This window comes from Papio anubis, chromosome 12, assembly GCF_008728515.1.
Source record: "Papio anubis isolate 15944 chromosome 12, Panubis1.0, whole genome shotgun sequence".
NCBI lineage: Eukaryota > Metazoa > Chordata > Mammalia > Primates > Cercopithecidae > Papio > Papio anubis.
Window position 1 is genome coordinate 46,082,791 of NC_044987.1, and position 11,846 is coordinate 46,094,636.

The 11,846-nt window shown below is 38.0% G+C and overlaps 1 protein-coding gene across 1 annotated transcript in view; it reads left to right on the top strand.

Moving 5' to 3' along the window:
• RAB38 (RAB38, member RAS oncogene family) overlaps positions 1 to 11,846 on the top strand; it is a 62,864-nt gene that overhangs the window by 17,296 nt on the left and 33,722 nt on the right. The window contains exon 2 of the mRNA XM_003910520.4: positions 9,704 to 9,984. Within this exon, the coding sequence (XP_003910569.1) occupies positions 9,704 to 9,984 (281 nt within the window). The remainder of the gene's footprint in view (positions 1 to 9,703; positions 9,985 to 11,846) is intronic.

The window sequence follows — 11,846 nt, forward strand, 5'->3', positions numbered from 1 at the left end:
TGTTTTTGTAGTAGTACCATGCTGTTTTGGTTACGGTAGCCTTATAGTTTGAAGTTGAGTAATGTGATGCCTCTGGTTTTCTTCTTTTTGCTTAGTATTACTTTGGCTATTGGACTTTTTCTGATTCCATATGAATTTTAGGATAGTTTTTTCTAGTTCTGTGAAAAATGATGTTGGTAGATTGACAGGAATGGCATTGAATGTGTAGATTTTTGGGGGGCACTGTGGCCATTTTAACGATATTGACTCTTCCAACCTATGAGCTTGGAATGTTTTTTTCTTTGTTTGTATCACCTATGGTTGTTTTTAGTAGTGTTTCATAGTTCCCTTGTAGAGATCTTTTACCTTCTTCCTTGGTTAGATGTATTCCTAGGTATTTTATTTTATTTTTATTTCTTTTTTTTTTTTTGCTGCTATTGTAAATGGGATTGTTCTCTTGGTTTGGCTCTTAGCTTTAACATTATTGGTGGATAGAAATGCTATTGATTTTTATACATTGATTTTTCTATCCTGAAATTTTACTGAAGTCATTTATCCGTTCTAGAAGCCTGAAATTTTACCGAAGTCATTTATAGTTCTCGGAGTCATTAGGGCTTTCTAGGTATAGAGTCATATTGGCCATAAAGAGTGATAGGTTGACTTTTTGTTTTCCTATTTGGATTTTTTTATTTCTTTCTCTTGCCTGATTGCTCTGGCTAGCACTTCCAGTATTATGTCGAGTAGGCACAATGAGAATGGGCATCCTTGTCTTGTTCCAGTTCTCAAGGAAATTGCTTCTACTTTTTGCCTGTTCGGTATCATGTTGACTGTGGGTTTGTCATAGATCACTCTTATTATGTTGAGGCATGTTCCTCTGATACCTATTTTCTTGAGGGTTTTTATTATGAAGGGATGTTGGATTTTATCAAAAGCTTTTTCAGAGTCTATTGAGGTGATCATATGGCTTTTGTTTTTAATTCTATTTATGTAGTGAATCACATTTATTGATTTATATATGTTGAACCAACCTTGCATCCAGGAATGAAGCCTATTTGATCATAGTGAATTGACTTTTTCATGTGCTGTTGGATTTGGTTTGCTAGTGTTTTGGTGAGGAATTTTGTGTCTATGTTCATCACGGATATTGGCCTGTAGTTTTCTTTTTTCATTGTGTCATTGTCAGATTTTGGTATCAGGGTGATACTGGCTTTCTAGAATGAGTTAGGGAGGAGACACTTCTTGATTTTTTGAAAATAGTTTTAGTAGGATTGATACCAAGTCTTTTTTATATGTCTGGTAGAATTTAGTTGTGAATCACTCTGGCCTGAGACATTTTTTGGTTGGTAGGCTTTTTATTACTCATTCAATTTTGGAAGTCATTATTGGTCTATTCAGGGTTTTAATTCCTTCCTGATTCAATGTTGGCAGATTGTGTGTTTCCAGGAATTTATTCATTTCCTCTAAATTCTCTAGTTTGTTTGCAAAGAAGAGTTAATAATAGTCTCTGATAATCTTTTGTATTTCTGTGGGATCAGTTGTAATGTCACCTTTGTCATTTCTGATTGGGCTTATTTGGATCTTCTCCCTTTTTTTCTTTGTTAATTTGGCTTGTTGTCTATTGATATTGTTCATCCTTTCAAATAACCAACATTTGCTTTCACTGATACTTTGTATGTATTTTTGGGTCTCAATTTCATTCTGTTATGCTCTGATTTTAGTGTTTCTTTTTTTTTTCTGATGTTACATTGTCAATTTAAGATCTAATTTTTTTAAATTAGCCATTTAACACCATAAACTTTCCTGTTTTTACTACCTTCTCTGCATCCCAGAGATTTTAGTATGCTGTGTCCCTTTTTTTTATTTATTTAAAATATTTTTTTAAAAAATTCTCCTTTATTTTATTGTTTATCCAAAAGTCATTCAAGAGCAAGTTGTTTTCATTTCCATGTAATCGTGTGGTTTTGAGAGATTTTAATATTGATTTCTATTTTTATTCCACTGTGGTTCAAGAGTATGATTGTATGTTTTCAGTTTTTTCAAATGTACTGAGACTTGCTTCATGTCTGGGCATGTGTTCAATCTTGATACATTCTGTGCAAATGAGAAGAATGTTTACTCTGTGGTTGGCAGGTAGAGTATTCCATAGATGTCTGTTAGGTCCAATCGGTAAGTGTCAAATTCAAGTTCAGAATTTCTTTGTTAGTTTTCTGCTTTGATCATTTGTCTGATACTGACAGTGGGATGTCAGAGCCCCCCACTATTATTATGTGGTTGTCTCTGTCTTTTCAGAGGTCTGGAAGTACTTGTTTTATGAATCTGACTACTCCAATGTTGTATGCATAATATATTTAGGACGTTAAGTCTTATTGTCGAATTGAGCCCTTTATTATTATGTAATGCCCTTTTTGGTCCTATTTGGCTGTTGCCAGTTTAAAGTGTGATTTATCTGACATAAGAATGACAACCTGGGCTCTTTTCTGTTTTCTGTTTATGTGCTGGATCTTTCTCTAATCCTTTACTCTGAGCCTATGGGTGTCATTACATGTGAGATGGATCTCTTGAAGATAGCATATGAATGGGTTTCGTTTGTTTCCGACTTGCCATTCTGTGTCTTTTAAGTGGGGAGCTTAGACCATTCACACTCAAGGTTAATATTTATGTGTGAGGTCTTGAGCTTATCATGAAGTTATTAGCTGGTTTGCTTTGAAATATAAGTTTCTGTTGCGTGGTTGCTTTATAGGGACTGTGGGCTATGTACTTAAGTGTATTTTTGTGGTAGCCAGTATAGTTTTTTCATTCCCATATTTAGAACTCCCATAAGGATTTCTTGTAAGGCCGGTCTAGTGATAACAGATGCCCTTAGGACTTACTTGTTTTGAAATGTTTTTAAAATCTCCTTCACTTACGAGCTTAGTTTGGTGGAATATAATTTTTTTTTTTTTTCTTGAGACAAAGTCTTGCTCTGTCTCCCAGGCTGGAGTGCACTGGCACGATCTCGGCTTACTGCAACCTCCGCCTCCCAGGTTCAAGTGTTTCTCCTGCCTCAACCTCCCAAGTAGCTGGGACTACAGGTGTCTGTCACCACACTCAGCTAATTTTTGTATTTTTATTAGAGACAGGATTTCATTATGTTGGCCAGACTAGTCTCGAACTCCTGACCTCATGATCTGCCTGCCTCGGCCTCCCAAAGTGCTGGGGTTACAGGCATGAGCCACTGTGCCCAGCTGGCATACGACATTTTTTATTTGAATTTCTTTTCTTTGAGAATGCTGAAAATAGTCCCTCAATCTCTCTAGCTTGTAAGGTTTCTGCTGAGATGTCCACTCTTAGCCAAATGGGGTTCCCTTTTTATGCAATTTGACATTTTTGTTTAGCTGGCTTTAAGATTTTTTTCTTTAGCATTGATCTTGGACAATGTGGTGACTATATGCCTTGGTGATGTTCATTTTGTATAGTATCTGGCAGGTGTTTTCTGGATTTTTTGTATCTAAATGTCTTCCTCTCTAGCAAAGTTAGGGAAATTTTCTTGAATTATCCCCCGAAATACGTATTCCAGGTTTTTAAATTTTTCTTCTCTCTCAGGAATAATTTGTAGGTTTGATCTTTTTACATAATTGCACATTTCTCAAAGACTGTCTTCATTTAAAAAATACTCTCTTTTTTTTATATATGTGTGTCTGGGTTAGTTCAAAAGACTAGTTCTTAAGCTCTGAAATGGTTTCTTCTGCTTGGTTTAGTCTAGTGATAATGCTTTCACTTGTATTTTGAAGTTCCTTAAGTGAGTTGTCCAATTCTAGAAGCTGTGATTAATTACGTTTTAAGATTTATCTCCTCTTTCATTTTCTGGACTGCTTTAGAAGTTTCTTTTCAATCTTGTGTTGGATCTCATTGAGCTTCCTTGCAATCCATGATTTGAATTCTTTATCTGTCACTTCTGAATTTCTATTTTCATTAGGGACCTTTGCTGGAAAGCTAGTGCAATCCTTTGATGGTGTCACTGCATTCATATTTTTCATAGTGTCAGGATTTTTGTGCTTGTTCCTTTTCATTTGGAAATTTTGGCACTTCTAATTTTTATAATTATTTTCATGTTTGTAGGATTTTTTTTCTTTTTCTTTATCTCCCTATCATACCATTGCTATTTTTTTCTTTCCCTTTTCCTTTTCCTTTCCCCCACTCCATTGGGTCTTTTGGTTTTGCTTCTGTAGCCTTATGTACTTCTTTCTGTAGGTTTTATATTGGGCTGTGCAGTTTGACCTATATGCCAGTAGACAGTGCTTATGCATGATAGCAGGATGTGGCCAATGTGACTACGTATATACTTGATCCTTGTTTACTGGCAGAAGCTCTCTGTTGCCTCAGGCAATGGGCTGATTCTTGGAACGCACAGTTGTCTGAGCTCCCTGCTCAGCCCAGGGGATTGGGGGCCGCAATGGGTGGGGCCAGACCAGGTAGGTTCATCTACAGGTCTCCTAATGACAGGGGCAAGCAACTGTGCTGCAGGAGAATCTGGGGAGCAGCCACCAAGTGCCCAGTTGTGTACCTCAGCATCAGGCTGGGAAATCTCCTTAGCCCCAAGTGCACTGCATGGGAAGGGTAGCAGCCTATAAACCCCTAATCCAAGAGAGTAAGTGCTTCAGATGCCTAGAGATCTGCCTGGATATAGAGCAGAAAGGCTATCCTTGCACCACAATCTCTGCACAGGAGGGGTGGGATGGCTCAGGCTGCCAATTCCAGTGAGCTGGTGCTCCTAATGGCTGGAGATGTGCCTGGGCATGGAGCAGAGAGTGCCTCATTGCCTCATGGTCTATGTTCAGAATAGGTGTGGTGGCTCAGGCTGCTGAGCCAGATGAGCAGGTGCTTTGAATGCCCAGAGATCTGCCTTGATGAGAAACAGAGTTTGCCTCCCTGCACCAGGATCACTGCACAGGATGAGTGGTGCAGGTCAGACTGTTGCTCCAGGTGAACAGGTTGTCTGAATGCCTGGAGATCTGCCTAGCCATGGAGTGGAGAGGGACTTGCTATACCATGATCTATGTCTGTCATGGGTGGGGCAACTCAGGCTACTGGTCTGGTCAAGTGGGTGCTTCAAATGCCTGGATTTCTGCCTGGGAGTAGAGCAAAGAGGGCCCTGCTGCACCACAATCTCAGGCGAGCAGGCTGGACACCTGCAGATTGGTTCCAGATTGCCAAGCTGCCCTAGATACAAGTATTACTGCCCAGTAGAAACTGCAGCTTTATCAGCTCTCCTCCTGTCCCAGTGTTGTGACAGAGGAGAACACAATTCCAGCACCTACTGCTGAGGGGCTTTCCACAGTTCTGGCTGTGGAGACTCCTACACTTCTCTAGAGTGAGTGCCCTGGTCTCTGGCTAGAGATTAAAATGAATGGCTGCCTTGCTATGCACTCGGATTAAAAATGGCATCCTGATCTTGGTCCTGGGTATGGGAAAATGTCTGCAGCTTTTCCTCACGTCTTTCTCTCACAGTGTCTCCAAGAAACTCTGCAAGTTAGCTCTAGGGCTTGGGAGATACAAAGTGCTTTCCCTTGGCATGCTTTGCTGGGATCCCCAGTGGAAAGGCAGGTCACAGAAGGAGGCTCTCTGCCTCTCTCATGTACCTGAGTTTCTCTCACTTTTATTAGCTGGATGCCATCAAAGGGGCTGTTTGCCCATGTTCCCCTCCCTGGGATTTGGGGCGTCCTTCAATTTAGGTTGTCCTGGTGGATTCCCATTTTCCTTCTTGAAATAAAGCCCATACAGTTGGCCTTTATGCACTATCTTGCTATTTCCACATGGCTGAGGCACGCTACAAGGCTCTAATCTACTATCTTGGGGGAAAAAAAAGAAATAGCAGTTTTAAGACTAGGTCATACACTAACATCATGTAGAGATAGCTTAAAAATACAGATTTCTGATCTCTTCACAAAAACAACACAATAAAGAATCTCTGAGAAGTGCAACTCAACTAGGGATGGGTATTTCTTAGGCACCAGAGTGATTTCTTATGCTGCCAGAATGGCAACTGCCTGAAGACTTATGCTTACATTTATGTTTATATTTGGGGAGAGAGACATTGATGAGAGGCTAGATACTGAGATCCCCATTTAGGGAGCTGCCAGGGGTCCAGGTGAGGAGCAATGAGGGGCTGAGCTGGAGCAGGAGCAGTGCTGGGGGAGAGGACGGGCAGAGCCAAGGGCTACCTCTGAAGTAGAAATGTTAGTTGGATACTGGAGTCTCTTTGGTTGAAGGAGTGAGGAGGGAGTTAGAAGATGACTTGAAGTAAAAATATTGCTAGATACACATTATAGCTGTGATGCTTGTGTGTATTTTTAGCTGAGTCTGTGGCACCAAATGGACCATTTCAGGCTGCTGGTACAGAGGGCCAAAGTTTGATTTAATCTAAGGCATGAGGAATGGGCCTTTGAGATCAGCCACACCAAGTTCATTTATAGATAAGAAAACTGAGTCTTAGGGAGAGAAATACATGTGTCTGAGCCTGTTCTGGTAACCAGTGAGTAAAATTAAGACCACGTCTTTTGACTTTTCAAGTTGGTATCTTCTGCTGTGAGATTATGTAAATAGTTCCTGCAGCAATTATATTAACTTTTGTGATTTGGTTGATTGCTTTCTCATTTAACACCCCTCATAGCTTAAAGCTGAATCATGAGCCACATCTACACTGCTATGAAGTGTGTATGTAAGAGCATTGGGGACTTACGTGGTGAAGTGGATTATTTTCAGTGCAGTAATCCAGTGTGACAAAAGTTTAGAAATTTCTCCTGGGTAAAAACTGTATATTTCCAGCACAAAGTATAGAGCTTTAGCCACATTAGCTATTCCATAAGTATGTGTTGAATAAGTGATCTAAAACCAAGGGAAGTTTTTGAATTATAGTCATTTCTTAAACAGGAAATTTAACTACGGTGAATTCATCAGGTCTCTACTTTGCCCAAAAGTAGGCACTCACTCTGAGTCACATGGTTCTCATTTTTTGAATAAGAAACAGCAAAGAGGACTATCAGTTGAAAAAGGAAGGAAACAGTGTGAGTGCTAGGAATGCTCTGATCTAAATGTGACCTCTTACTGGAATGCCAAAAATATAAACTCTCCAAGTGGGCTGGCTCAGTGACCTCAACATATAAACATCTTTTCTTTCTAGAAACAAGCTGTCTTCTTCTTATTTCTGATCTAACATACATACATTCACAAACTCAAACACACATGCACATGCACACACACACACGCACACACATTTTCCTTTTTGATTCTCTATGAAGGTATAGCCTATGTATTGCTTTTTGTATGGTCTTAAAATAACTCTATCATATATTTAAAATGCAAAATCTTTATTCTTGAGGACTGCCTTATTCTACTATGAAAACCTCTGGACAAGCAGATTATTGACTAACCCCTGACTTTGCTCTTCATCTGATTAGATCCTTGAAAGAGATCATAAGACATCCTTTAAAAGCCTAAAGGCCTTGGAAGTTCTGAGTAATCATAGAAGGCTTTTTTACCCTATTTTTCTGAAATGTCATGGCCACCCTGGGCAGTATCAAAGGAGATCACTGTTTGCACCAGGAATTTAAAAAGAAAAAAAGAAGTTTAAAACTTATTTGGGAAAACTAAAAGTTCATCTCTGAGTTATGTGTCATGTGGAGAGTATTTTGCCCCTTTCTTTCATTGACTAGACAACTATGGGATAAAAAATGCATCTCTGGTATAACCCATGTAAGAAATACTGTAAGATTGTCATGTGCTGGCTATGACAAAATACTCTTTTTTCCAGCGATACTTGCTTGTGCACACAGGCTCACACACTGGGACCAGAGCCCTCAACCTTCATTCATTTTCACTAAGTGCTTAGGGAGCCTTCTCTTACAACTTCAGTGCTACTACCAATGTAAATATATCCATCTACAAAACAGCTTGCTAACTTGAATTAAAACTTACCATCATAAAGTTTTGAGCTCAAAATTAAGGGTAAAGTATTCTTCTTAGAGATATGTTAACCTGTATTTTCTTAGATACATCCCAGTTTTAGCATTTTACTCTTTCCAATAAAAGTTGACTTGTTAAATACATGCTAACTTTGTTTTAATTTATATGACTTTATAAGACTGTTAACATTAATAAATTCCCAAATCAGAATAAAAAGGCTTCGTCTGGTCACATACTTCTAGGGTTTTGAGTTCAGAAAATACAAGTCATTAGCTCCTGTCTTCAGCAACCATTAGTAGAGGACAGAGGTAGAAGTAATAGAATTTTGTTCATTTTTGTTATTCAGCTGAAATACTTACAATTATTTTTTGTCATAAACCCTGATCTGAAACTCTGATTTCGGAACTTGTGCCATATTGTCTTTCACATTTTTTAACATGCTTCCAAAAGAGAAGGAAAACTCCAGTATTGACTAGTTCTAAGGTACTATGCTGGGTGCTTTGCATATATTAATTCACTTCATCCACCTGGCAACACTGTGCAGTACATATTATTATTGCCAATTTGCAGATAAGGAAAAATAAACTTAGAGTGCTTAAGAAACTTGACAATATTCAATCAGAAAATTAACCATCAGAGCAAAATTGATTCCAACTGATTCTAATTCTAAAACCAATCCTTATCCTAAAAAACAAAACAAAAGAAAAACAAAACTTATTTAGTGTTTTGCTATAGTAGGGCTTTTCTTACCCAATAGGTTGTAGAGCATTTAAGGGTAGAGACCATCTAGTTCACTGCTGAATTCTGAGTGAGTAGTCCAGAAACTGGCATCAATACAATAGATGTCCAATAAATATCTGTTCGGTCAAATTCAGTGGGGTGGTCCTGTGTGTGGTCCTGGTATATAAGCCTGCAGAAGACAGAGTACAAGCCTTTACTTTAGTAGTTGAGAGTATTTAATGTTGGTAAAAGACTGCGAGCTCTAGATTCAAACTGCTCAGGTTTGAATTATGATTTCTTAAGCTTCCTATCTATATGATTTGAGAATGTTACTTAGACTAAGTCTCAATTTTCTCACTTTAAAATGGGGGTAATAATTGCACCTTTATAATCACTTATGTAAATCACATTTTTCATGGTTAGTAAACATGAATGAATTTTAGCTAATATATAACCTTTAATTGGACTAGATTGTGGATCCCTTTTAAGCATACTCCATAATTTTGTTATTTATTATGTTTATTGTTTAGAATCTGTCTTCCCATTAAAATGTAATCTCCATGGTGGCAGGAATTTTTATGTTTTAATCAGAGTATCCCAAATATTTCGAATAGTGTTGCCCAATCAAATGTTCTATACTTATGGAAATGTTTTATTATTGGCATAGTCAGTAGGCACTAGCGACATACAGTTACTGATCATTTGAAATGTAGCTAGCTAGGGTGACAGAGTACTTGAATTAAAAATTTTGTTTTGTTTTTGTTCATTTAATTTAAATTGCCACATGTGGCTACTGGAATACTATATTTGCATAGGTCTAGAATATTACATGGTACACAGAAATTTTTCAGTACGTATTTGTTAAATGAATGAATTCCCTTCTGAAATCACAAATCAGGAATAAAGCTGCATGATTGTATATATAGTTCACTCTTTAAAGATAATCAATAAAGATGAAGCATTTTACTGATTGACTTGCTCATCTTGGAGGCTTCATGAAGTTCTAATATGATTCAGTTTGCAATTGTAATACATTTTTATTTTTATTTCTTTTTGGTGTCAGGTCAAGAAAGATTTGGAAACATGACGAGGGTCTATTACCGAGAAGCTATGGGTGCATTTATTGTCTTCGATGTCACCAGGCCAGCCACATTCGAAGCAGTGGCAAAGTGGAAAAATGATTTGGACTCCAAGTTAACTCTCCCTAATGGCAAACCGGTTTCAGTGGTTTTGTTGGCCAACAAATGTGACCAGGGGAAGGATGTGCTCATGAACAATGGCCTCAAGATGGACCAGTTCTGCAAGGAGCATGGTTTCGTAGGATGGTTTGAAACATCAGCAAAGGTAATGTGACTTTAAATAATAAGCTTAATATAAGCAAGGTTCACAAAGAAAATGGCATATAATCATCACTATCTCATAATGATAATAATATGTTTGTTAAGTGATTTGTGGTTTCCAGATTGCTCTAAGCTCTTTCTCATGTCAATGCAATGAGCAGGCAAAGCAGGAATTATTGTCTACAATTTATTATTGTGGCAAGAGGAGCAAAGCAACTTGTAGAAGGTTACAATAGTAATAGTGGATAACTGTGTTTGCTTTTCGAGGTCTTACTATGAGCCAGTCATATTTTGCATGCATTTTCCTATTTAGTCCTCACAACAACTTTATTACGTGAGTATGGTTTTATAAAGGTCTTATTCATGTGTTAGTTAATTTACACAATCGATATTTAATATATTCACCTGTACGTCAGGAAATGTGCTTGCTCCTAGGAAAGAAAAGATGGCAAACACTACATTGGGCATACCGGAATGGTGGGGTAACAGAGAATAGACAGCAAGCACAAATGTGAAGAACACAGCATAGCTTGGCCATGCTGATTCCCCTGGGTAGCAGAAAAGTGGCAGGAGGTGAAGCTGAGGCAGGGCTGGAAGATGAAGGATCCTGTATGATGTGATGAGGATAATATACTTCCCATTGTTCCCTAATGTTGCCATCTGATATGTCAGGTGTCTGGCTTTTGTTCTACTCTCTTTTTGTTTGTGCCTGTATTTTTAAAATCTCAGTATCACAGGAGAAAAAAAAAAAAAACTTTCATGGCAAAATTTGAAAATCCATAAAAAACCATAACTAAAATTTAAAAAGAATAACTATTTTTTGCTGTATTTTGTGACTTTTGTGTGTCTGCATATAATTACATTATTAGGATTGCATTTTACATGGTTTTATATCATGATTTTTCCACTTTTATTCAAATATTAAATGTTTGTGGAGCACAGGCATTGCGCTAGTTTTTGGGATTCAGCTATGAATAAGATAGCCATGGGCTCTGTACTTATGGAGTTCACACTTGGGCCTTATAGTGAACATTTGTGCCCCTCATTAGCAAATGGTTTGAAAATATTACTGGAGTCATCATTCCAAAAGGCTGAGGAGGAATCTCTAATGGGTTTCCTACTGGAAAGTAGAATGGTCCAATTTGCCTTGGAGAAACTATTGGAAGACGGATTGGAGGGCAGTGAACCAGGAGAGAGAGTGGCATGGTAGTTACCATGTTCTGTGAGAACATAATGAGAGCTTAAACTGGAATAGTGGCTATAGATAGGAAAGAAAACCTGGATTTGAGAACACCACCACATTACAAAGACCAGCACAATTAAGCAAGCACTTGGATTGGAGATGATGGAGAGGAAGAAAAGGGCAGTGGCACCACTTTTTCTGTCACAGTGGGATGTTCTTTTGTTTGAACCATTCCTGGAGAGCCTTGAAGCCTGTCTCCTTGCTCTTCTGTCACTAGCTTTTATGTTTGGAAAGTTGTTATTGCTCAGTTGCAAGAGTTGTTGTCTTTCTTTTGAGGCCTGAGTGTGCCAGTGTGCTTTTCCCTTTCATTCTATTTAAAATTTTGATTTCCCCTGTTTCTTGGGATCTTCCTTTGGTTCAGGATACATTCCCCATCATTTTATATTTCTTGACTCTCATTGAACCTTTTTAGTTTATGTGGTTGAAGGATTTCTTGCTGTAAGGGGAGACAGAGCACAACTGAAAGGTATGATTAGGTTACAGAATTTTAACAAGCATGGTTTCTTTTTGTAGTCTATTCTCTTTTTTGAATGTTAGCCTGTTGTTTTTTTTTTCTTTTAATTCCAAAATGTGGGTGAATTCACTTATTTTCATTTCCTTTTAGCACCACACTCACTTTCACT